General features: G+C 43.0%; 1 protein-coding gene across 22 annotated transcripts in view; it reads left to right on the top strand.

The window, feature by feature from the left end:
- CAPRIN1 (cell cycle associated protein 1) overlaps positions 1 to 27,801 on the top strand; it is a 273,536-nt gene that overhangs the window by 141,497 nt on the left and 104,238 nt on the right. For all 22 annotated transcript variants that reach the window (XM_068103406.2, XM_078783857.1, XM_078783858.1 and 19 more), the window contains exons 2-3: positions 7,527 to 7,589; positions 9,524 to 9,610. In XM_068103406.2, the coding sequence (XP_067959507.2) occupies positions 7,527 to 7,589; positions 9,524 to 9,610 (150 nt within the window). The remainder of the gene's footprint in view (positions 1 to 7,526; positions 7,590 to 9,523; positions 9,611 to 27,801) is intronic.

The raw sequence follows: 27,801 nt of genomic DNA on the forward strand, positions 1-27,801 counted from the left end.
TGGAGAGGATTGTTGAGAAAGTAGATGGGAGGGTTGTCCAGTCGATCTTTTCGGAGAGACATAGTAAGAGTGTGAGATTTGTCAGGATTGAAAGACATGTTCCACTTGTTTGACCAGTCTGTGATTTTGTCCAGGTCTTCAGAGAGTGAGGAGGCTGCAGACTGCCGATCTGAGGGAAGAGGAATGGAGCGGCAGAGAGTGGAGTCATCAGCAAAGAGATACAGAGGATTTTCCAGAGAGTCGGAGAGATCATTGATAAAGACCAGATAAAGCACAGGGCCCAGCACACTGCCTTGGGGAACTCCAGCCTGAGCAGGAAGGGGAGATGAGAGAAATCCATTCAGGGCCACACGTTGACTACGACCAGAGAGGAAGTCCGCAAGCCATGCATGGAGATTTCCATGGATATACCATAGGGGGAGAGTTTGGTGAGCAGAGCTGGGTGCCAGACCGTATCGAAGGCACGTGATATGTCAAGGGAGACAGCTCTGATTTCCTGTTTGGCATTGAGGACCTCCATCCATTGTTGAGACAGCAGAAGCAGCATGTCCAGAGTAGAGTGACCTGGTCTGAAACCAAATTGATGATCAGAGATCAAGCCATTGGAGAAGAGGAAAGATTTCATATCCGAAGCAATGATGGATTCCATGACTTTGCTGATAATTGGGAGCAGGCTGATTGGTCTGTAGTTGCAAGAATCTGTTTTTGCACCTTTTTGTGTAAAGCGGTAATGTTTGCTGATTTCCAGGATGCTGGCAGACGACCTTGAGCAAAAGATAGGGTGAAAAGAACAGAGAGAGGGTGAGATAGAGCGGCAGAGCAGGATTTTAGGACCCGTGGGCTGATGCCGTCTGGTCCAGTTGCAGAATCAGAGTCGAGGATTGACAAAAACTCCTCCACCTTGTCAGGAGAGAAGGACACAGAGTCCAGGAGCAGTTGGGTTCGACTGGGAAAGGTGGGAACAGAGAGAGATGGCCATGGGTTTGGGACTAAGGATTTTGAGGCAAACACAGAGTTGAGGCATTCGGCTTTGTCACGTGCGATGTCAACTGTGTGGCCATTTGAGGTAAGGGAGGGGATGGAGGGGGAACAAACACCAGAAACGGATTTGACCAGACGCCACCAGGATTTGGAGGAAGGAGACAGGTTTGAGAGTTCATTCTTGAGTGAGGAGAGATGGTGCTTCCTGGCACTCCTGAGGGTAGACACACATGTTCCGAGCTTGGTGGAAGGAACTGAGATTGCCTTCAGTTGGATTAGCCTACCAAGAGGCAAAGGCAAGTTGTTTCAGGGCAACTGCTTCACCACAAGATTCAGTGTACCATGGACGGGAGGAAGGGTAAGACAACTGAAGGCGAGATGGGATAAATCTGTGCATGAGAGATCAGTTTGCTTTGGAAGAATTCCCAGGAAGAATTGATGTCAGAAGCAGTGGAGATGGGAGACCAATCCAGACGATTGATGGCTGCTTGAAGACCGTCCCAGTCGGCCTGAGTGAAATGCCAGACTTGTCGACGCTGAGGAGGCTCTCTGAGAATGGCCAGAGAGATGTCCACTTTGACAAGCACATGATCAGAAGAACCGATTAACAAAATCTAGAATAATTTCAACATAATTACAATGAACTTTTGGTTCTAAGACATCTTGAAAAGTAAGTTCACCCCCACAAAAAAAATATTCCATATTAAATGCCAAGTCTGTATATTGCCAAATCAGTTATATATTGCCAAATCGGTTATAGATTGCAAAATCGGTTCGACATTGCCAAAAATAAACTTCAATGTCTTGGTTGTGTGTGCATCAAATGTATGTATTGCTTTATTTTTACAAGAATCAAGATGTTTCTGAATTGGAGAGATTAGAAGTGGGTCACTGTGGAGGACATTATCTAAATGCGATCGCTCACATCAGCATGTGACATGTTTCAAATGTAAGCAAACACCTCACTCGTCCAAAGATGGTCACATCAAGGGTTAATTACTTACCACTCATCACCTCCACACACCTCAACACATCTCTCCCACCTCAATCCATCTCCCCCACCTCAACCCATCTTCCCCACCTCAGCACATCTCACCCACCTCAACCCATCTCCCCCACCTCAGCACATCTCCCCCACCTCAGCACATCTCACCCACCTCAACCCATCTTCCCCACCTCAACCCATCTCCCCCACCTCAGCACAGCTTCGCCACCTCAACACATCTACCCCACCTCAACACAATTACCCCACCTCAACACAATTACCCCACCTCAACACATCTCCCGAACCTCAACCCTCTCCCCCGAACCTCAACCCTCTCCCCCGAACCTCAACCCCTTCCCCCAAGCTCAACCCGCTCTCCCAGCCCATCACCCTCCCCATCTTATGTATCCCCATTCTCGCCGATGAAGATTATGTATTCGTAAATGCACCTTTTAAAAACGAGGTCTCTCCCTTGCTCATCAGTTGATTGTCAAACTGATGTTGAGGTTTCGAATAAACTTCCATTGAAATGGATTAAATCTTTTGAGAATTATTTTCGAATTGATGCACTTGTAGCACTCTTCTAGAATCTTCACATGGATTTATTTTGCGATTTGTAACAGTTCAGAATCCTCTCATTACTTACAGTGCATTCAGAAAGTATTCAGAGCCCTTCACTTTTTCACATTTTGTTATGTTGCAGTCTTATGCTGAAATCGTTTAAATTCATTTTTCCCCTCATCAATCTACCCTCAATGCCCCATAATGACAAAGAGAAAACAGGATTTTAGAAAGTTTTGCAAATTTATTTAAAAGAAAAAACTGAAATATCACATTGACATAAGTATTCATACCCTTTGCTATGACACTTGAGATTTAGCTCAGGTGCCTCCCATTTCTCTTGATCATCTTTGAGATGTTTCTACACCTTGATTGGACTTCACCTGTGGTAAATTCAATTGATTAGACATGATTTGGAAAGACACACCTGTCTGTAGAAGGTCTCACAGCTGACAATGCATATCAGAGCAAAAACCAAGCCATGAGGTCGAAGGAACTGCCTGCAGAGCTCAGAGACAGGATTGTGTCGAGGCACAGATCTGGGGAAGCTAACAAAAAAATTCTGCTGCATTGAAGGATCCCAAGAGCACAGTGGCCTCCATAATTCTTAAATGGAAGAAGTTTGGAACAACCAGGACTCTTCCTAGAGCTGGCCGCCCGGCCATACTGTGCAATCGGGGGAGAATGGCCTTGGTAAGAGACATGACCAAGAACCCGATGGTCACTCTGGCTGAGCCCCAGAGATCCTGTGTGGAGATGGGAGAAACTTCCAGAAGGACAACCATCACTGCAACACCACCGATCTGGGCTATATGGCAGAGTGGCCAGACGGAAGCCTCTCCTCAGTGAAAGACACATGAAAGCCCACTTGGAGTTTGCAAAAAAGCACCTAAAGGACTCTCAGACTGAGAAACAAGATTCTGTGGGCTTTCATGTGTCTTTCACTGAGGAGAGGCTTCTGTCTGGCCACTCTGCCACATAGCCCAGATCGGTGGAGTGTTGCAGTCATGGTTGTCCTTCTGGAAGTTTCTCCCATCTCCACACAGGATCTCTGGAGCTCAGCCAGAGTGACCCATCGGGTTCTTGGTCACTGTTCTTACCAAGGCCATTCTCCCCCGATTGCTCAGTTTGGCCGGGCGGCCAGCTCTAGGAAGAGTCCTGGTTGTTCGAAACTTCTTCCATTTAAGAATAATGGAGGCCACTGTGCTCTTGGGAACCTTCAATGCAGCAGAATTTCTTTTGTCGGCTTCCCCAGATTTGTGTGGCAAGGGTGCCCGGAGGGCGTGAATGGTGTTGGTGTCCTGTTTTCTGAGGACTTTGTAGACAGTGTGGTGAGTGTGACTAGAGTGAGTGAAAGGTTGATGATGGTGAAAATGATGATTGGAAAGCTCTTGGTGAACATCATCTCGGGATATGCTCCGCAGGTTGGTCGGAGCGATGAAGAGAAGGACAAGTTCTGGTGTGCTATAGAGAAGCTGATGGAAAACGTGAAAGATGAGGAAGTTGTTGTGGTAGGAGGAGACCGAAATGGACATGTGGGAAGGAGTATGGTCGGTTTTGAGGGAGTTCATGGGGGTTACGGATATGGTGTGAGAAATGGAGAAGGTGAAAGGATTTTGGAGTTTGCTGATGGAGCTGATATGTTGATTTGTAATACTCAGTTCCAGAAAGAGGAAAATAAGGTTGTTACATACACATCAGGTGGGTCGATGACAACCGTTGACTACCCGCTGGTGCGTAGGTGAGATAGGGGGCACCTCTGGGACACAAAGGTGATCCCGGGGGAGGAGGCTGTTTCACAGCACCACTTGGTTGTCTGTGACATAAGGGTGAAAGGTGTGAGGAGAGCTCGGCGGGTGAAGTACCAACCGAGAATGAAGGTGTGGAGGTTGAAAGAGGTGACAGTGAGGGAGGCATTAAAAGAGAGGCTGAGTATGGTGGAGGATGATGTGGTTGAGCTTGAAAGTGGTTGGATGTCAATGAAAGATAGTCTGTTGGGAGCCGTTGGTGAGGTATGTGGATGGACAAAAGGACCACCGAGGCACTCGGAAACATGGTGGTGGGATGATGAAGTTGGAAAGAAGATTGACGAGAAGAGGAAGAAGTTCAAGTAGTGGCAGAAGGCGAAGGGTACGGGAGCAAAAAAAGCAGAGCATGAAAGTTATAAGGCAGCCAAGAAGGCTGCAAAGAAAGAGGTCGCAAAGGCACAGGAGGCATGTAGGAAAATGTTTGGAGAACGCTTGGATTTGGAAGAGGGTCAGAGAGTGGTATTCAGGATTGCAAAGCAGATAGCGAAAGAGAGGTGTGATGTGATGGGGGTGAGTTGCTTGAAGGATGAAGTTGGACAAATCGTTGTGGACCCAGATGGAATTAAAGGAAGATGGAAGAGATATATGGAAATGCTGTTGAATGCAGAGAATGAATGGGATGGCAACATAGAGAGTAACCCAGTTTTAGGACCGGCAGAGAAGATAACCGAGAAGGAAGTTGAGGAAGCGATAAAAGCAATGAAGAGTAGAAAAGCGGGAGGGCCGACAGGAGTTGTGGGAAATATGTTCAAGGCAGCAGGAAGTTGGGGTGTGAAGAGAATGACAGGGATCTGCAATCTGGTGGTGAAAGAAGGCCGCATTCCAGTGGATTGGGAACTGAGTACCCTCGTCCCTCGATACAAGGGGAAAGGTGACCCTTTGGACTGTGGCTCGTATCGAGCGAGAAAGTTATTGGAGCATGAGGTATTGGAAAGGGTGTTGGAGAGGAGGATAAGGAAGAAAGTGAAGATTGACGAAATGCAGTTTGGATTTATGCCAGGAAGAGGAACAACAGACGCGCTTTTTATTGTGAGTCAGTTGCAGGAGAAGAGGAAGAAGTTGTTTCTTGGGTTTGTTGATCTGGAGAAAGCATTCGATAGGGTTCCACATGAAGTAGTGACATGGGCACTGAGGAAGTTAGGAGTGGAGGAATGGTTGATCAGAGTAGTGATGGCAATGTACAAAAGAGTGTGCACAGCTGTAAGGACAAAGGATGGGAACAGTGGTGAGTTTGAGGTGAAGGTGGGAGTGCATCAGGGGTCGGTACTAATTCCACTACTATTTGTAGCTGTGATGGAGTTTCTGGCTCGGAACGTAAAGGAGGGTTTACAGTGGGAGTTGTTGTATGCAGATGATCTGGTGTTGATTGCGGAAAGTATGGATGGACTGAAGGAGAAGATGAACAAGTGGAAGGAATGTATGGAGACAAGGTCTGAAGGTGAATATCGGAAAAACGAAGGTGATGGCAAGTGGTAAAACATGTGGTGAGGTGGAAAGAACTGGGAAGTGGCCGTGTGCTGTGTGCAGGAAGGGTGTCCGAGTGAATTCCATTCAATGTACAATGTGTGCTGACTGCTGAGTGGGTTCATCAAAAATGTCGTGGTTTGAGAGGGTCATTAACCAGTGTGGCAGCTACATTCAAATGTAAGGTGTGCACAGAGGGAGCTGCAGATGGAGGAAATGTTGAGTTGGATCTTGGAGATGGCATGAAGCTGGAAGGTGTGAAAACATTTTGTTACCTTGGAGACATGCTGAATGGAGAAGGTGGATCAGACTCGGCAACAGTTGCTCGAGTGAGATGTGCATGGAAGAAGTTTCGGGAACTGAGTGGCGTGCTGACGAGGAGGGGAGTGTCATTGAAGCTGAAGGGAAAGGTGTATGCTGCATGTGTGAGAAGTGTTATGATTTATGGGAGTGAGACATGGGTAATGAACGTAGAGCAGCAACCAAGGCTGGAAAGGGTGGAAATGCGAATGGTTTGGTGGATGTGTGGAGTATCGTTGAGAGAGAGGAAGACAAATGATGAATTGCGAAAGGTGATGGGAATAGAGCCTGTGATGGATGCTGTGAAGAGAAACAGGTTGAGATGGTTTGGTCATGTGTTGAGGAAGGATGAAAGTGACTGGTTGAAAAGAGTGATGGAAATGAATGTAGAAGGAAGTAGAGGACTGGGAAGTCCGAGAAAGACTTAGCTAAAGATGGTCGAAGAAGAAATGCGGGCAAGGGGGTTAACAAGGGAAGATGCAGAAAATAGGGCAAAATGGAGAACATTGTCATGGGGACCGCAAGGCTAACCCCCGCTCTTGCAGCGAAAATGGCCTTAAAATGCCTGTTGTTGTTGTTGTTGTTGTTGTTGTTGTCCCACATCTGTGCCTCGACACAATCCTGTCTCTGAGCTCTGCAGGCAGTTCCTTCGACCTCTTGGCTTGGTTTTTGCTCTGATATGCATTGTCAGCTGTGAGACCTTATATAGACAGGTGTGTGCCTTTCCAAATCATGTCCAATCAATTGAATTTCCCTCAGGTGGACTACAATCAAGGTGTAGAAACATCTCAAAGATGATCAAGAGAAATGGGAGGCACCTGAGGTAAATTTCAAGTGTCAATGTGATATTTCAGTTTTTTCTTTTTAATAAATTTGCAAAACTTTCTAAAATCCTGTTTTCTCTTTGTCATTATGGGGTATTGAGTGTAGATTGATGAGGGAAAAAAATGAATTTAAACGATTTCAGCATAAGGCTGCAACATAATAAAATGTGAAAAAAGTAAAGGGGTCTGAATACTTTCTGAATGCACTGTAGTTACATAGAAAGCAATTTTTAAGGATCCACCTGCATGCTCGCGATTGTTTTGTTGTTAAACTAAATATAATTATAACACTATCATGGGTGAGGTTGTAGAAAAATATCGATGATCAACTACGAACAGAACTGTCCATGTTGCTTCCTTCTTGTCGCTTCTTAAATGGAGAGAGTTGAGAAGCTACAACTAGAACGGCGCTCTGTATCCCACTGATAGGCCGGATCTGCATCCGGACCTTACAATAAGTATACACTGCTTGCCTGATGTATTTATATAGTGTGCAACGAAACTTTATTTTGAATGATAATGGAATTTATAACAGAGTACTGAAGAATGTATTATTAATGTTGTTTGTGCAATAACCAACTTGTGTCGGATATCTGCGTGCAGAGCAAGCTTGACAACTATAGGGAACGTCTTGACAAAGGGCAGACTCTGAACCAAGACCAACAGGTAGTTTTTTTGTTTTTTTTTACCTTGGTACATGTTCTAACAATATCTATTTTCCATTATTGTTCGTTCTTACTCCCATCCATTTGTGTTTTGTGCTGGTTGTGCTTCGTATCCGGAGAAGGCTGTTCACATGTAACAGGTGAACTCTCTGGTCACTTTGTTTATAGTGCGGGCGGGAGCTGATAGCCGGGCAACCACACTGAGATACAGTGCATTCAGAAAGTATTCACACCCCTCGACTTTTTAACACTTTGTTGTGTTGCAGCCTGATCCAACTGATCTACACATAATACCCCATAATGTCAACGTGGATTATTTTTTTTTACAAATTTCGACAAAATAATTAAAAATGAAAAGCTGAAATGTCTTGAGTCAATAAGTATTCAACCCCTTTGCTATGACACTCCAAATTGAGATCAGGTACATCCAATTTACTTTGATCATTTTTAACATGTCATCAACTTGATTGGAGTCCACCTGTGGCTAATTCAATTGATTGGACATTATTTAGAAAGCAACACACTTTTCTATGTAAGATCCCAAAGTAGACGGTGCATGTCAGATCAGAAACTCCACCATGAAGTCCAAGGATATATGAAATCCAACTGTCCGTATAACTCCGAGATAGAATTGTGAGGAGGCATAGATCTGGGAAAGGGTATAAAACAATTTCTAGTGTTGACAGTTCCCAAAAGCACAGTGTGCTCAATCATTAGGAAATGGAAAGAGTATGGAACTACCCAGACATTTCCTAGAGCTGGCTGTCCGAGTGAACGGGCAAGAAGGACCTTGATCAGCTTGGTGACCAACAACCGAATGACCACTGACAACTAAAGAGTTCCTTGGCTAATATGGGAGAACCTGTCGGAAGGACAACAGTCTCTGCAGCACTTCGCAAATCTGGGATAGTGACCAGACGGAAACCAATCCTGAGAAAAAGGCACACGACAGCACACCTAGAGTTTGCAAAAAGACACTTGAAAGACTCAGCATGAGGATACTGGTCTGATGATCATCATATTCTGTGGTTTGATGACATGGAAATTTAACTCTGGCCTGAATATAAAGCGCTACGTCTGGCGAAAACCAAACCAAGCACAGCTCATCACCAATCAAACACCATCTCTACCATGAAGCATGGTGGTGGTAGCATCATGCTATGGGGAGGCTTTTCAGTGGCAGGGACTGGGAGACTTGTAAGGACAAAGGGAACAATGAATTGGGCAAAATACAGGCAAATCCTTGATGAGAATCTGCTTCAGAGTACAAAATACCTTGCACTGTGGCGAAGATTTACGTTCCAGCAGGACAATGACCCCAAGCATACAGCCAAAGCAACCCTGGAATGGCTTCAGAACAGAACGTGAAAGTCGTTGAGTGACCCAGCCGAAGCCCAGACCTTAATCACATTGAGAATCTGTGCAAAGATTTGAAGATTGCTGTTCACCAACGCTCCCCATCCAACATGACAGAGCTTGGGCAAATCTGCAAGGATGAATGGGAGAAACTCCCCAAATCCAGATGTACAAAGCTGATAGACATAACCAAGAAGATTCAAAGTTGTAATCTCTGCCAAAGTCGCTTCTACGAAGTATTGACTCGGGGTTGAATACTTATGTAAATATTTCATTTTAATCCATTTTAAAATCAGGCTGTAAAACAACAAAATGTAAAAAAAAGTCCAGGGGCGTGAATACTTTCTGAATGCACTGTTGCAAGCGGTGCCACCTGGTGTCAAGGAACCTCCACGAAGACCAGACCACTTGCTACCAGTAGTCCAGGCAGGAATTTGTAATTTTTCATGGCACTGGTGATAGCTCCTCTATTTTTGGCGAAGACCACTGTGAGGCGAGATGCTAACGTGTAATCAGAAAAAGCAAAAACATTAATAAGCAACTGCATGTTCAAGGATGGTTTTTCTCTCCTCCTTCCAGGATGCCGTTATGAAATATGAAGAGGTTATTAACAAGTTGGAGTTTGCAAGGGAGCTGTTAAAGACCTTCACTACCCTCAATGAAGATGTAAGCTTGAATCCTTGCACCATTACCTTGAACACATTTTATAGCCGTCTCGCGTTGTCTTATCTGAACACTCAGTGTGGTTACCACATGATCTGTTGGTTATAAACTGAATTGAAAGCAAGTGGTTTTGTACTTTGGGTATATGCGAGGTTATCATCCCATCCACGGATCTGAGAGGACATAACTTGGAATAACTAGCGAATTCTTGCCCATTCTTAAAATCGCCAGAAATAATGTCCCCAGAGTAATGACACATTGCCATGACCCTTCATTTTGTCTTTGTTCTTATTTTGTTGGCTTCTTGGCTCTGTGGTGTGCTGTGTATGGGAAGTAATGATCACTGTGGTTTGGGATTTGTGCATGACATTATACTTCATGTGCTCATTCTTGCCTGAAAGGTCCGTTGGTCTTTAACCCCCATAATGTTTAGTATGTAATTATGGATTGGCTGAAGTTTGGTTTAGTGGGTCAAGGTATCATGGGGATTATTGTACACCGCTCCTTTCCTATTCCATCTCCAGGCGTGACATGGTGTCATTGCTGGGCACCGAAGGGGGCCCGGCAATGACGCGCGCTGAAAGGGAGTACTCGGTTTTCACTCCGGTTTCTTGTTTGTTTGTTTCTTGTTTGTTTGTTTGTCCAGGCGATATCTCAGCCATCCTTCAAGCTAGGAAGCTGAAATTTTGGCACAATAGTGAGCAAGTACTTTAGCAAAAACGTATTTTTTTGCTTTTTTGATAAATTAATTGATTAGTTACTTAATTATTATCGATTAATTGAGTACTTATTTATTTCCTTTCTCTTCTGGGCATTATCTCAGGCACATTTTGAGCAATGAAGCTAATATTTGGACACGATGGTGACCAAGTGATGTGGCTATAAAGGATATTTTTTGATTTATTAATTAATCAATTAATTATGAATTGATCAGTCAATTAATCGATTACTTATTTAATTTTTGATTAATTATTTAATTAGTTTTCAAAAAGTTAGATTCAGATGAAACACTGGTGGTTTAGGTATGCTATATTAGCCAATTGATTAAGAAATTAATTATTTTACGATTATTATATATTTATTTTAATTTCACAATTAATCAATCAATTATAATTGATTGATTAATTGTGAAATTAAAATAAATATATAATAATCGTAAAATAATTAATTTCTTAATCAATTGGCTAATATAGCATACCTAAACCCCTAGCATACCATACCTAAATTGTACCCCTCTCCCTCCCAATACCGTCTCGATGCGCTGCATGGCGGTATTGCCGGGCGCTGAAGGCGCCCTGCCAATGCCATGCTGGAAGATGATGTTTATTTATTTGGCATGGGGTTGGTGTACTTTGAATGTATCTGTACTTGTTGCTGTTTAATTGAATTTGAGGATGGAAACTATGAAATAATCAGATTAATTTATGAAACACAGACCTGAGCACTCGACTTATTCCATTCTATACGCAAAAGTTGCATTGATGATGGATTTAATCCAAAGATGGCGTGTTTTGCTTCACAAGCATTCTGCTCTATTCATTCCATAATTTGCCCGAAGTCATCTCCATCCACTTGGAGGTCGGCTTGCTCAACCGACCTTGATGCTTGTATATGTCGCGAGCAAAAATTAGTTCCACGTCACTGCAAAGCTCGGTGTTGGGTGCATTGGTTTGAACCTCTGCCTAAAATGAAGAAAACTAAACATTTTGAAAACTTCGAATTATTCTCATTCTCACTCAGATTTCAACATTTCAACATCTTTTTTTTCTTTTTCTTTTTTCTTTTTTCACTCAGATTTCAACATCAACATAATGCATATTAATCAAGTTGTTTATATTAAAACGTTACTTACATAAGATGATGATTCTGATTTGTAATACCGGACACCACTGGGTGGCACTACATGATACACATTTACATTGAGAGAATTGGGGTCTTCCTCCCACCTGGAACCTTCTCCCCCAGTAATGCTACCCTGACAGAAACCAACTTGGGGTACTCTTAGGCAAATGCAAAATTTGGTTTGATTTGGCTCAGTAGTTTTAAAAAAGAATTTTTTTTTTTTTTTTTTTTTTTTGTATACAGGAATGAGGCTTGTGAAAGAGCTAAGATTTATCACACAAAAAATCAAAACAGACACATAATGTATATAATAAGGGGAGCTATAAGGTCTAAATTATTAAATTTTGGTGAAGATCTGGATCCAGGTCCAGCTACTACAATTTTTTTAAGCGATTGTTCACCATTGAGAGATAGGGCCAAAAACGATATATAGCATGGTATCTCAAAAAGTTGTGGACGGATTCAGACGAAACGAGGTGGATAAGTTGGTTAGGTGAAAATAACAAGCTGATTCAATTTGGTTGAGTTCCGAATGTAGATCCGGCCTATCGGTGTGATACAAAATGTAAACTGCTCTACCGCTTTTGATGACCTGGTGTCATTTGTTCACTGGAATGGCGAATGGCATTGAGGGATTGTAGAATGATAAAATTACATAAATCGATATGGACCCATAAACGAGTTTTGGCCTTGGTTGGAAAACTTGCACTGAAGATTACGCTGAACTTACTGTATTTATTGGAGGTCGAGACATGAAGCATTGCTTATTTGTCCCTTGTTAAAATTCAAAAAAACCTTTGATAATGGCTGTACTTCAATGGACGGTCAGCTCGATGTGGCTCCAGTGCGGACTTGAACTGGTTAATAGTAGTTACATTGACAACGTATCCCGGAAGTGGATTCCAGTTGTTGGGACGTCTGACAGAGAAAGCAGTTTGTCTTAGCTGAGATCTACAGTGCTGTTTCTAGTCCAGTCAATCTGTAATTTGACCTCAAACAAATTGCAAAAGAAATACTTTTTTGATAAACATGCTTAGTAGTATTGCCTTAATGATATATCAAAAGTCTAGAGTGCGGAAACAGTTTTAAAAACGAAATAAATTTGACGGATTTTGCATGCTACTTTTCGGCAGAGGTCAGATACAAAATAGTTTGAAATCTAAGGAAATTTGGTTTTCAAGCTATGCTAATACAAGTCTGTATCAAGGGCTGTCAGGGGACACTTTTTGGTTGACAAGGCCCTTAATGCTATGCTGATTTCAAAGGCATTCAGAGTACCCTTGTTTGAAGAGCATCAACATGACGACATGTCCAATGACATCAGAGATTCAAATGAACATGATGTTTCTGATGTTACGCCTAGGGAACCAGATATTGCAGATATTCCTCAAGTCATAGTCTCTGAAGATGAAGCAGCTCAAGGTCCTACCAGGATAACCAGCAACAATGTCTTGTCAGAATGTATTGAACTCTATGAATATCTACTGAAAGGAGACGTTACTGCGGAGTCAGTCTGTATGGAGAATGTTGTTGACAAAATGAATGAAAAGCTTGTGTGTGAAAAAGTAGAACTCATTCATCATCGCACGCCATCTCTTTGGCTTCAGTACATGGATATGATAGACATACTCCATAAGTTTATAAAAGCAGAACGTACAGGGAACTGGCATCTTCATCTTCAGTCTGTACAAGACATGTTGCTGTATTTTGCTGCTGCTGGACACAATTTCTATTTGAAATCAGCTTACATGTACTTGCAAAATATTCAAAATCTAGAAGCAGATCACCCTGAAGTGTACACCTGCTTTGAATCTGGACACCGTGTACTCAGGAGAAGTGATCGTTTTTGGGCTGGCTTATCTACAGATCTTGTAATAGAGCATGTTTTAATGAGAAGCATTAAAACAACAGGTGGATTGACTAGAGGACAGAGAATGTCAGAATCTCAGTGAGCACAGTGGTTACTCTCCAGACCAGCTTGTGCAGACATCAACATTGCCATGCAGCAGTTTACAGACACTGAATTCTACACAAGTGAACAGCACAGAAGACGCGCCAGCAAGAAAATCTAGAGATTACAATGACACCAAGACAATTTTGTCTTTCCTTGAGGATAGAAATCCATTTGCAGAGAATCCAACCCTTCGGAACATAGCAACTGGTGTGACAGCAGATGCAAATGTAAATGTTGACAGAGCAAAAGAAGTTGGCCGTCGTGTCCTCAAATCAATGGTTTCTCAGAATGTACAGAGCTACACCTTTAAGAAGGCAAACCAAGCTGTAACCCTTGGAGCCAAGACAGCAGTGAAGATAGATGGAGAATCAGTACAGGTTGACCCTCAGCTCCTGTTTCAACGTTTAATTACAGCAGCTAACGGCCTCTTTGATGACATCTCGAAGTCTTCACTTATGAACTCTGTAGCTTTCCTTCTTCATTGTTTGACTCATCTGGTCTCCTCAGAGAGGCACAGAAGCCAGCACTTGCAGATGCAATATGGACTTTAGCCGGATATGACATGCCAGCACCAAACGTAGAAGATCTGCATCATGTTTTTGACGGTGGTTCTCTGCTGCAACGCATACCATGGCCCCAAGGAGCTAGTTTTGCATCCCTCTGCAAATTGTATGTAGAGTATGTCTTGAAGTACTCAAACCCCACAGTTGTTTTCGATGGGTATTGCAATGGCCCATCCACAAAAGACCATGCTCACATGCGACGCACTGGTGGAACATACGGACCTGAAGTCAGATTCACAGAGGATATGCATCTCAAATCCAAGAAGCAGCAGTTTTTGACCAACTCTGCAAACAAACAACGTTTCATCAATCTGCTCAGCAAGAAGATGGAAGAAAAGGGAATCAAGACGTTACATGCTACTGGGGATGCTGACCTGCTGATTGTCCAGACTACAGTGTCATCAGCATCTGCAAACGTGACAGTATTAGTTGGAGAAGACACCGATCTTCTTGTGCTTCTATGCTACCATGCAGACATCTGCTCAAGAGATATCTACTTCAAGTCAGAGGCCAAACAAACAGCTGTTAAGAAAAGTGTGTGTGGAACATCAGATGCATCAAGCAAAGACTTGGCCCTGAAATATGTTGTTTGCTCCCATTTGTTCATAGCATAACAGGATGTGATACAACATCTCGTTTATATGGAATTGGAAAGGGAGCTGCATTGAGAAAACTTAAAAGTGACGCTCATTTCAAGCACCAAGCTGAAGTATTTTCCAGAAAGGCATCAAAGGAGGAAGTCATTGTGGCTGGGGAGAAAGCACTTACCTGTCTGTATAATGGTAATCCTGGGGAAGGCTTGGATCTATTGAGGTGCAGGAAATTTTGCAGCAAAGTCATGACTAATACCTCATTTGTCCATGTTCATGTCTTACCGCCAACGTCAGCAGCAGCCAGACACCACAGTCAGCGTGTTTACTTGCAAGTTCAGCAGTGGATAGGGCAAGATGTGGATTTGATTCCAGAGGACTGGGGATGGATTACAGCCGGTGACAGACTTCAGCCTATCCGTACCCACTTGCCTCCAGCACCAGAGAAACTACTGAAGATCATAAGATGTAACTGTAAAACAGATTGTGACAGTCGACGCTGCAACTGCAAGAAACATGGTTTGCAGTGTTCAGTTGGATGTGGAGACTGTCGTGGCATCAGTTGTTCAAATGCACCTTCTGTTGACCTTCAAGCCGACCTTCACGGGGAAACATAGACATTCCTAAGGCAAAGGAAAGTGAAAAAGGTAGTCCACATTATGAAGAAGTTTATTTGAAATGAGATTAGGCTGTTAATAGATGAAATGATAATCTGATAACACAGTGATGTATAATCAAATTCGATAACAATCGGACTGTTTCATATCAAGGTGGTTAAAAACCACATACAGGGTGGGTCAAGGAAAACCTAATTTTGAAAATGTTCCCCAAGCTGAATGTTTCTAGACTTTTTAATGTCATGTAGGAAACAGTTCTTATATTGAAACAACTAAAATACATTCTTTTGCAATTTGTTTGAGGTTAGCATATTTTCGGTCATAGATTGATTGGACTATTCCTTATCTCCATGTCATGCCCTCGATTTATTGAGCTCTCTTACATTGTAAATAATTTCCGAACCTCGATTTGGTCAATTTTCAGGATTTTGAATATCTGAATAAGTTCAACCTGTTGGCTCCTGTATACTATTGTTGTCAACTTCAATGCTTTCAATCTTTCTGATGATTCTGTATCAAACAGAGCACTTAGGCCTCCTCCTTTGTTCTCGGTTTTCATTTTACTCGGTCCAAAATCTCCATCAATAGTATAAACAAACTTTTGGTTAATTATCCCATAAAGGACATCTTTACACTTCCCGTTGTTAAAATGAATCTGCCATTTACGAGACCAGTCCATGCCTTCTTTCACATCTTTGTAGGATTTCTGCTTCAGCTTGAATATGAATAACTCTATAGGCTGATAGGATGGCCTAGAGGTACGCAGACTTGCCTCTAAGCTGTCAAGCCTGGGTTTGAACCTGACCCAGCTATAAACTGTCATCCTGGTGTTTCACAGGCAGGGTGATTCATCAATATGTGTGCTGTCCCTCGGATGGACGTTAAACTGGCGTCCCGTCTGCCGGTATTCATTGGTGGACGTTACAAATCCCACGACATCCTTCACAAAGAGTAGGCGAGCTATCTCCGGCACCATGACCAAATTCCAAATTCCTGCCCTAACCAGCGGAGGTCATTGCATCAGCGGCACAGCAGTACCCTCAGCCAATGATGCTACCCCACAGCCTTGTGCTTTGTATGGACGAAGAAAATACCAAATCTATACAACTTTGTATCATCTGCAAAGAGTTTTATCTTGAAAAGTTGACGTAGCAGTCCAGTTCCACTCAAACAACGGTACAAATTGGTTACAATTTCTCCTCGCGTAGAACACAGAGTTCAGTTAGCATCGGTTGAGTTCCTCAGACTATCATCTCATGATTAATGGTAATGACACACCATTTCTCCTGAGTTAATTTTTTGTTGTTGTTGTGGGAATAGGACAACCCAGGATGAGTGCCTTTTGTTGTCTTTGATAAGGTCATAAGTTGCGACTCCAAAGGCGTCTCGGCATTAGAGGAATGTGCAGCAAAATCTAAAAAGTGCAGTGAAACTGTCCTTGAAAACCACAAACTATCCAATAATAGATGTGGGAGTTGTTCTCAAGTGGTAAAACTAGGCTGTAATCGTATGGCATTCACCCTGTTCTAAGTGAGCTCTGTTCTACGCGAGGAGAAATCGAAGCCACTTTGTGCCCATGTCTGACCGGATCCAGAATTTGGCGTTAAAATACAATGTTTAAAAAAAAAAATACAAGTGTCTTGGCTCATTGGTGAGCTATATTACAGAGCGACAGGTTCACAAACGACTGAAGGTTTTTGTGTGGGGGAAGGGGATGAGGGGATGAGCCTGGAGAGGAATGAATAACATTGTATAAGGAGGAATAATGTATAAGGAGGAATAATACAAAAATGAGTAACACTAGCCTGGAGAGGAATAATGTGGGAAACGATGTGGCAAATAAACGTGGAATCTCCTGCGATGAAACTAACTCCGAGGGCCTTTCACTCACTGTCACCGCAGGCAGGTTGGTGTTCTTTCTGTCTTCTACCGACTCCTCTCCGGCCTTGCTCCCCCAGCTCTGTCTGTGCTCTGTCTGCTAAATATTCCGACAGGATGCACAAGATCTGCCAGCAACCATCTTATGGTGAAATTGCCAAAATCAAGACTCTGCTCACCTTCACTCTTTAATTCCTCTTTTCTCCCGCCTCTGGAACAAACTCCCTCACTCTCTTCAATCCCACTCCTCCCTCCAGGTCTTTAAAACAGCTGTTCACCACCATCTCTTATCTTCCCCCATCCAAAACCTTGATCTTTTCTATCCCCGTTAATTCACCCCAGATCCACTTTTTTGAAATACCGACTTCTTTCCTTCAAGTCCAAGCAATGTCCATGTGTTTTATACCTCAACCTTCCTACGCCCCCTCCCCCCAAGCCCTCTCCCTCCCACAGATCTCCTGATGTCCCTGTTCTCTACTTTTGTACTTGTGTGCTTCCCTCTCTCTTCCCATCTTGTCTCCCGCTCCCTTGATCATATGCTTTTTGTGTTTGTTTTTATGTGATTAATGTTAGCTCTTACACGAGCTTCGATCTTGTACACACAACAAAACAAAAAAAATCAGCCAGTGGAGAAGATATTGTGGATGTACATGAGGTTTTCAAAGACTTAAGTGAGGAAGGTGAGACAACGGCCACAGGGAGTGATTTTAATTTTAACAAATTCGTTTATAGATCTCCACTTGGCAAAATGATCAACAGATTAGATTCCATGAATGAATGAATGATCGTTTTGAGGCCAGTTTTCCCCACTATAGCGGGGCTTAGCCTTGCGGGTCCTATGACAATCATGATTCCCTGTTTGAGGCAATGTTTTTATGGCCGGATGCCCTTCCTGACGCCAACCCTTGGTCGCCTCTTACGATGCGCAGGGATACGGTGTACCTATTCTAAACCGGGGTACACACCGGGATCATTCATCCCAGCAAGCTGGTACTCAATTTGCCGACCTCGGAAGGATGACAGGCTGAGTCAACCCCCCTGGCGTTAATTCAGCGATCGACCGGGATTCGAACCCAGGATCCTAGGATCCCAAGCCGGCACCCTAACCGCTAAGCCAACACTGGAATATAAACCTGACGTTATTTTACACTACTACACTAGCTACTCAATATGGGTGTGTATCCCAGTTGTCTGTCTTTTGTTAACATGAAAATAATTACCCTGTGTATGCGAATCAAAAAGCAGGGTTAAGCAATTGGTTCATTTTATCTGTCTGTCTGGCTGCTGTATCTGTCTGTCTACAAATGTTAGTTTGTGATTTAGCAGTACTTTGGCTCAGCATTTGTCCCGATCGCAAATGTGCAGAGAGGAGTGTGATACTATTTTTTACTGTCTGACTGTCTGCCTTGTAGGAGGCCTGTCTGACAGTCAAACAAAATTGAAAATCATTCCAAACAGGAAACGTACTGTTTTAAGGACTTCATAAAGGACACAAACAGGCACGAATACTAGGGTGCACACGGTGCCCCCATATGAGCATATTGCCCTGTCCCTGTTTTTATTTTGTTCCAATCATTAAAATAATAGTCCTAGTCAATTTTTATGAAAATTGGACTCTATTTATGTGTCCCACCATTCAGTTGAATATTTCCACAAAAATGGCCATAAGCCGCCATTATAACAATATTATGGTAAATAGGCTGTCTTTAATTCCAGCACTAGTATCATTATTTGTTGTTTTTTTTTCTTGAGAGTTCAATGTGAATTGATTTACCTGTGTAAAGTTGTAAATAGAAATGCCAGGGATGAAATGTCCAGACAGTTGCCATGGAAACTGCTGCTAGATTTGGGCTATTTTTAGACATGCACAGTCTAGACATTGTCTAGACATAACAATGCAGTCACAATATGAGCTGATTGACTGATCTGCTCTGTAGCAAGTATATGCATTATGCAGGAACTGATCCTGATGTAGCTGACATGTTTGCCTTTGGCCTGTCATGACACAGATGCTATTACCCAGTTGTAGATATTGACACACATTTGTGATACGTTTGTGTGCGCTGCCAGAATTACTAGCAGAGAGGAAATATTATGGAGGAGGATAAATCATCACAAGATGCTGGTGTTCTTGATATCTGCTCAACTGATGAACTCCAGCATGAATCTATGCCAGGCTCGCCAGCAACTGCAGCAGGATCTAGTAGAATGAAAACAAGAAACTCTTCTGAGATATTTGCACTAGGTCAATCGATCACGGACGTTGATTCAGAAATAACTGGATCTCGCTTGCCTACAGCACTACAGGTCCTTCGGTGTCTGATATTCCATATACAGGATGGATATTCTACCAACAAAACCAAGTGGGATTGTTCCAAGCTGGTGCCTGCAAAGATTCAGCCTTTTTATGAGAAAGCAAACGTTCCTTTGATATGTGATCGCAAAGCATGTGAAAAGATCTTGAAGCTGCACGATGAGAACTCCAAACTAAGACAAATCCCCAAAAGTCACCGTGACATGCCAACTGTTTTGAGCAAAGTCCATGAACATGAGCAGGATCTTTCCAAAACATTCCCACTCTGGCCGCTTGATGCTGAAGAGAAAATGAAAACTCCTGAGGACATCAAATTCCTGCAGTCCATGAAGACAGATCGTATTGCTAGCTTTGGAGGTTTTGACGCTTCCCTCGCGAAACAGAAACAGAGATCAGAACAACGCAAGCTTCTGGACAGACGAAGGCAAGAAAAGGCAGAAACTGAGATGGCGGAGTTAACTGCTACAGCAACATTTGAGAGCAGTTCCGATACTGATCCTGGTGACACCGAGGATGGAGTGGATCTCTTGCCAGGAACCTCTATGGATACACATCCGAGAAGAAACACAGATGAGTGGTACATTCTGGAACAGAGGCTTTCATACCTCATAACATCATGAAATCCCCCAAAATGGTTGCACTTGCTACCAGAATGAAGATGACTCCATCACAACAGGCTGCTTTCACTGAGGCATTCGTCCAGGAAGCTGGAGGGGATGTGTCCAAAGTATATACATCGTATGCTGTGGCTGATAAATCCAGACGAGAAATCGGAAAGCAAATAGCTGAAAGTTACCAGGAGAAGTGGGATGTTCCACAGTTTGCTTCTCTTCACTGGGATGGCAAGCTGCTTCCCTCGCTCACAAATAAATATGAAAATGAGGAGCGGCTGACTGTGGTGGTTTGAGATGTGACAGACATCAAGGTTCTTGGTGTGCCTGCTTACAAACCTGGAACTGATAAAAAATCTGGAGAAATCATTTCAAAGCTCACATTTGATTTGCTGTGCAGTTGGAACTGCACAGACTCCATTTGCAACATGGTGTTTGATACGACCGCTAGCAACACAGGGCATGTGTCCGCAGCATGCATTCAGATACAGGAAACCCTAGAACGTCCACTTTTGTGGTCTGGTTGTCGGCATCACGTAGGAGAAGTCATTCTTACGCACGTGTTTGAGGATCTCAAGATCGAGACATCCAAGTCTCCAGATGTCATGCTGTTCACTCGTCTCAGGAAAAATTGGAACTTGGTTCCCCATGAGAGCGATCAGCCACTACACCGAATACAGTTAGCGTCATTTCCCGAGGAAGGTAAAGATATAATTGATGAATGGCGTGCAGAAACCTTGCAACTCGTGACATCACAAGTTGACCAGAAATGGGATGACTACAAAGAATTTCTACAGCTGTGTGCAGTCTATCTCGATCCTGACTACCCTACTACAACATTTCAGCGTCCTGGTGCCTTACATGAAGCTTAGGTGGATGGCGAAATTGATCTACTGTTTGAAAATCTGCCTGTTTGAGACACAAATCCAGGATCTCCCATCTGGAACAATAACAGCCAAGCACCAGGGAAAGAAGCTCACAGAATTCGTCACCTTTGCAACACTCGTCTATTCCACTTGGTGGATGCAATGCTCCATCAGTGTAGATGCCCCCTGGAATGACCTCCTCCTGTACAAGAAGCTGCTACGGTATCAGGAACTCAACACCATAGTGGCCAGTAGCGCACTGAAGGCGTTCAGTCGACACCTGTGGTACCTTACCGGAGAGCTAATACCACTGGCACTATTCAGCAGTAACACCCCAGCTCATGAGTGTCGCCTACTTGCAGACCAACTGCTCCAAAAAAGACCTGACACCGCGCCAGCTTCCTGAGAATCGTTTCGGAACAGGCTTCGGCAAACCAAGGTTCCCAACAGAAGTCAATCTCGGCTCAAAACTTGCTGACTTTGTCACCGAAGATTCATGGTTTTTCTTCCATGTTCTGAAGCTGGAAGCAGGGTTCCTGTCCCTGGATGTTAACGAATGGCCTGAATCAGAATTCTACAAGAATGCCTTGATCAATGTTGGAGCAATCAATGTAGTGAATGATTCAGCAGAACGAGGCGTGAAGCTGAGCTCCGACTTCTTGGCAGCTGCTCGCGGTGAAGAGCACTATCAGAATGTTCTCCAAGTTGTTGAAGAGAACAGAAAGATGAGGCCCAATCTGAGAAAAAGGACAACTGAACCAGATGATAAAAGTCAGGGACAATAAAGACATTGTTGGACCAAAAGTCATAAGCAGCTGATTCATGAGTTTGTTGCCTTTCTGTTTTGTGTATGTTAGCCAAATTGGCCATTATGTTCAATTAATACATTGTTGAATACATGTGTGAACTTGTGAAGGAATATAAAATGTACTTGAAATCAATATCTGAACTATGTCTGTCATGCATTAATATTTTCTGTCGATGTTTGCTAACAAAATAAATCCCTACATGTGTCTTTTGTATGTGTATACCACCTATTTCTGTAAGCGTTTATTGCCGTTTATTTGTTTTTGCCAGTGAATATTCAAAGCAGTGGTGGGACACATAAATAGTTTCCAATCTTCTTGAAAGTTTGCCTGGCTTTCTTATTTTGGTATAGGAATACAATGAGACCAGGGACAGATTGATTCTATAAATATATATTTTAAAAGGGGCACCGTGTGCACCCTAACGAATACCTAATGTAATGTGTTAAAAGGTGGTTTAATAGATGCTGCATCAACGGCAGTAAACAACGGCGACAATCTTTATTTTATTTCAGTTGAATTATTATATACATTAACACTGTAGAACACAACTTGCCTTTTTGCACTTTCAAAACCCTTCAGTTTATCAGTACTTGGACGAAATATTACGGCATTTTACATCATCACAGCCAATCAAATGTGCATCTTGCTGACATGCATTTGTCCCTGAAAGGCAGGAAGTCCAAGAGCAGAAGAAAGTCCTTTCTTAACCAAGGAAAACTGAACTCTAGCTTCACTTCTATATATCGACCGTGCCTCTTCAAGAGGTACATTTATGGTGTTTCAAGCCATGATACAAAGACACATTGGCTTCGTGATCATGACACTCAGCTCAAAACCTTAAATAATTTCCTGGCTTGTTTCGTGAAGGCAGATATTCTTGTCAACTAATTGGCCTAAATGGGAAAAATAACATTGAACTAAATGGGGAATTGATGCGGATCAAGGATGTTCTGTTTGATGGCAAAGCTGAAAAAATTCTGATGCCAAGAAAAAAGACTGCTTTGTCAAGGATTGCGATTGGGATTGTGATTCTGCAAGTGGGTGGTTGCTGCATATATAATCCACATTTGGAAGGGGATGGGGTGGGGTTGGGGGGGTGGGGGGGGGGGTTACTGAGTGGAAAGGGCTTAAGCACTCACTAGTTTATATAGAGCCACTTAGACAATGAAGTCTAACAGTGATACCATGTCCTGCTTGAAATGCTGAAGTTCCAGGTGCATGTATCTCTTCCAGCATACAGCAATGCTGAGGAAGATACTGATACAGTAAGTTCTCCTTCAACATCGCTTCTAACACCGTAATGTCGCTAACCAAAAGGGGAACACTTTTCAAACGACATTGCAACGTTTCTATATACAGTAATGTCATCATTTCCTGTTAGTGCACCCGACATTTCCTCTTTCCTCCCGCCCATACAGAATTAGGAACTGCTTGCGTCAGCAGAACAGCATTCTAGGCAGTCGATACAGTATATCTACTGTATGCATGAAGGTGTAAAGCGGCGAGAGGTGCAAGAACACACCCTCTACCCATGCCGTCTAAGTCAGTTCAGCATCCACCTGGTGCACGTGTACCCTTATTATTATTATTATTATTATTATTATTATTTTTTAACCCTTTGGGTACGGATGACGTCCAGTGCTGCAACCCACGAAAAAGTTTTGTGTACGGATGACGTTACTACACGTCATCGACTATACCTATAATTAGATTGGCAGTACGTGGTTGCATTCCTGTACTAAAATGCCAAATTAATCCCGTACCAGGGGTATTCTTATCAAAAAAAAATCCCGTACTCAAAGGGTTAAGTGAATTTCTGCTTAACATGACTCGTGAATGATAAACATTGATAATTATGATCCTGCTAAGTGATAAACATTACTCCTGCCACCAATAGTCCACTCCCCCTCCATTTCCCCTCACACTGTACCTCAATATGATCCATCCATGACCATAGTCATTGAGTACTTGATATTACATGTTTATGCTATTTATTAGGTGGTCCCCCGTGCAGTGGAAGACAGAGTTTTGCAATCACTTCTGTATGTCTGTCCATCTGTCCAGGTGATGATTTCTTTTTTTAAAAACAATTGAGCTTTTGTCATCAAATCTTCAACAAACCTTTATGATGAGAATATGGATAAAATAATTAAAGAATGGTTGAAAATATGAAAGGACAAACAACCCATGTTAGCCCCCACCACAGCTCTGTAAGAGTGACGCCCCTTTTTAAAAATCGCTTCCGTGTTTACTTATTTACCATTGAGCTTCTGTGTGTCTGTCCAATATGAGAACATAACGTTTCTACGAATTAAGCTTTGTCATCAAATTTTCAACAAACTTTTATCCTGAGAATATGGAGAACACTAATGTAAATGACTAAAATGTGCAATTTTTAAAAAGTCTTCTTTTGTCAAGTTTAGTTTCAGTACAAAGTTAATGTGACTTTGCATTTTGAGATGCTTTCTAGTACATTATTATGCTTTTATATATTTTGTTAGGTATTTTATTTTATGATTTAGATGTTATTGAATGTAAATGTACAAAAGTATGCCTTTTTGGACTTGTTAAAAGTGTTTTTAGTGCAAACGATTTTCGACTTAGGACATATTAAATGTTATTTAGATTCATTTAAATGGGAAAACTTGTTTCCTCCAATGTCAAACTTTTTAGTGACACATTGATGACATTGTATGAAAACTTACTGTATTGTCATCTGATGGGCCAGTGTAATGTAACTATTTTTAAATTTTCGGACATGAAAATCAGTGGCAGAAGGAAAGGAAAATAATCTGCACAGTAAGAATAGGTTTTCTCTGCATTGCATGCAGAGGAAACCTAATAATTAGATCCACGAGCAGTGATGAAAGACTTCCGGACAAAATGGCTGCCATACCACATGACTGATGACGTCATCATTTTCATTAAATTTTCCTCATGGATAGTTGATCATATCTGCAACGTTTAGTTTGGATTGGTTAAGCAGTTCTGGAGATATAGATTTTCAAATTTTTACCCTTAAATCCAAGATAGCTGCCATACCACGTCACTGATGTCATAGTTCAGAAACATTTTTGCTCATGCGATTTGATCATCGATATGAAATTTTGTGTGGATCCATTCAGCAGTTCTGGGAATAGATGTTTAAAGGTTTCTCTTAAATCCAAGATGGCCACCATACCACGGGACTGATGACGTCACAGATTACAAATATTTTCCCATATCAGTAGTTCATATGGATGACATTTCGTCGTGATCCATTAAGTGCTACTCCGGAAAAGATTATTTAAGTTTTTGCTTCAATTCAAGATGGCGGCCAAACCACATAGCCGATGACTTTTGAAATTAATGAATTTTAAAAATATTTTTGCAAACGTTTATCCCCATGACTAGTCGATCATATTTCTAAAATTTCGCATTGATCTGTTCAGCCGTTCTGGAGAAGATGTTAAGAATTTGACATCAACACACACACACATGGCAATGGCAGCCAATGTAAGTCGTCAAAATTGCAAAAACAAAATTTGTGATGCACTAATTTACATTGGTATCTTTAATGTGTTGAAGTTTCGTGTGTGCCCCGGTTTACCGGTGTGTACCCCGGTTTAGAATAGGTACACCGTATCCCTGTGTGTCATAAGAGGCGACTAAAAGGGTTGGCGTCAGGAAGGGCATCCGGCCATAAAAACATTGCCTCAAAAAGAGAACCATGACAATTACAACTACATATGGGCAGGGTACAGCCCGAAGTACCCCGTGGGGGACCCCACTCCCTCTCGTCAAAACTCAAGGTGGGGAACCCGATCGAAGCAAGGGTGGAAATCATTCCATTTATGACGATGAAACGTCTGATGCCCGACGTGGAGATCGGTTTCTGAGGTTTGGGACATGGAATGTAGGGACAATGACAGGGAGATCAGGAGAAGTGGTGGAAGTATTGGTCAGAAGAAGAGTGGACATATGTTGTGTGCAAGAGACGAGATGGAAGGGAAGTGGTGTGAGAATGGTGAAGGGTAGGCAGGGACAGAAATACAAGTTTGTGTGGCAAGGGTGCCTGGAGGGCGTGAATGGTGTTGGTGTCCTGTTTTCTGAGGAGTTTGTAGACAGTGTGGTGAGTGTGACTAGAGTGAGTGAAAGATTGATGATGGTGAAAATGATGATTGGAAAGCTCTTGGTGAACATCATCTCGTGATATGCTCCGCAGGTTGGTCGGAGCGATGAAGAGAAGGACAAGTTCTGGTGTGCTATAGAGGAGCTGATGGAAAACGTGAAAGATGAGGAAGTTGTTGTGGTAGGAGGAGACCTAAATGGACATGTGGGAAGGAGTATGGCCGGTTTTGAGGGAGTTCATGGGGGTTATGGATATGGTGTGAGAAATGGAGAAGGTGAAAGGATTTTGGAGTTTGCTGATGGAGCTGATTTGTTGATTTGTAATACTCAGTTCCAGAAAGAGGATAATAAGCTTGTTACAATGTTACATGCACGCCAGGTGGGTCGACGACAACCGTTGACAACCTGATGGTGCGTAGGCGAGATAGGGGGCACCTCCGGGACACAAAGGTGATCCCGGGGGAGGAGGCTGTTTCACAGCACCACTTGGTTGTCTGCGACATAAAGGTGAAAGGTGCGAGGAGAGCTCGGCAGGTGAAATACCATCTCAGAATGAAGGTGTGGAGGTTGAAAGAGGTGACAGTGAGGGAGGCATAAAAAGAGAGGGTGAGTATGGTAGAGGATGATGTGGTTGAGCTTGAAAGTGGTTGGATGTCAATGAAAGATAGTCTGTTGGGAGCCGTTGGCGAGGTATGTGGATGGACAAAAGGACCACCGAGGCACTCAGAAACATGGTGGTGGGATGATGAAGTTGGAAAGAAGATTGACGAGAAGAGGAAGAAGTTCAAGGAGTGGCAGAAGGCGAAGGGTATGGGGGCAGAAAAGGCAGAGCATGAAAGTTATAAGGCAGCCAAGAAGGCTGCAAAGAAAGAGGTAGCAAAGGCACAGGAGGCATGTAGGAAAATGTTCGGAGAACGTTTGGATTTGGAAGAGGGTCAGAGAGCGGTATTCAGGATTGCAAAGCAGATAGCGAAAGAGAGGTGTGATGTGATGGGGGTGAGTTGCTTGAAGGATGAAGTGGGACAAATCATTGTGGACCCAGATGGAATTAAAGGAAGATGGAAGAGATATATGGAAATGCTGTTGAATGCAGAGAATGAATGGGGTCGCAACACAGAGAGTAACCCAGTTTTTGGACCGGCAGAGAAGATAACCGAGAAGGAAGTTGAGGAAGCGATAAAAGCAATGAAGAGTAGAAAAGCGGGAGGGCCGACGGGAGTTGTGGGAGATATGTTGAAGGCAGCGGGAAATTGGGGTGTGAAGAGAATGACAGATCTGCAATCTGGTGGTGAAAGAAGCCCGCATTCCAGTGGATTGGGAACTGAGTACCCTCGTCCCTCTATACAAGGGGAAAGGTGACCCTCTGGACTGTGGCTCGTATCGAGCAATAAAGTTATTTGAGCATGGAATGAAGGTATTGGAAAGGGTGTTGGAGAGGAGGATAAGGAAGAAAGTGAAGATTGATGAAATGCAGTTTGGATTTATGCCAGGGAGAGGAACGACAGATGTGCTTTTTATTGTGAGGCAGTTGCAGGAGAAGTATATGGAGAAGAGGAAGAAGTTGTTTCTTGGGTTTGTTGATCTGGAGAAAGCATTCGATAGGGTTCCACCTGAAGTAGTGACATGGGCATTGAAGAAGTTAGGAGTGGAGGAATGGTTGATCAGAGTGGTGATGGCAATGTACAAAAGAGCGCCCACAGCTGTAAGGACGAAGGACGGGAACAGTGAACAGTAGTGAGTTTGAGGTGAAGGTGGGAGTGCATCAGGGGTCGGTACTAGGTCCACTAGTATTTGTAGCTGTGATGGAGGTGCTGGCTCAGACCTTAAAGGAGGGTTTACCGTGGGAGTTGTTGTATGCAGATGATCTGGTGTTGATTGCAGAAAGTATGGATGGACTGAAGGAGAAGATGAACAAGTGGAAGGAACGTATGGAGACAAAAGGTCTGTAGGTGAATATCGGAAAAACGAAGGTGATGGCAAGTGGTAAAGCATGTGGTGAGGTGGAAAGAACTGGGAAGTGGCCATGTGCTGTGTGCAGGA

Source organism: Myxine glutinosa, chromosome 8, assembly GCF_964187855.1.
Source record: "Myxine glutinosa chromosome 8, kmMyxGlut1.1, whole genome shotgun sequence".
NCBI classification, from domain to species: Eukaryota; Metazoa; Chordata; class Myxini; order Myxiniformes; family Myxinidae; genus Myxine; species Myxine glutinosa.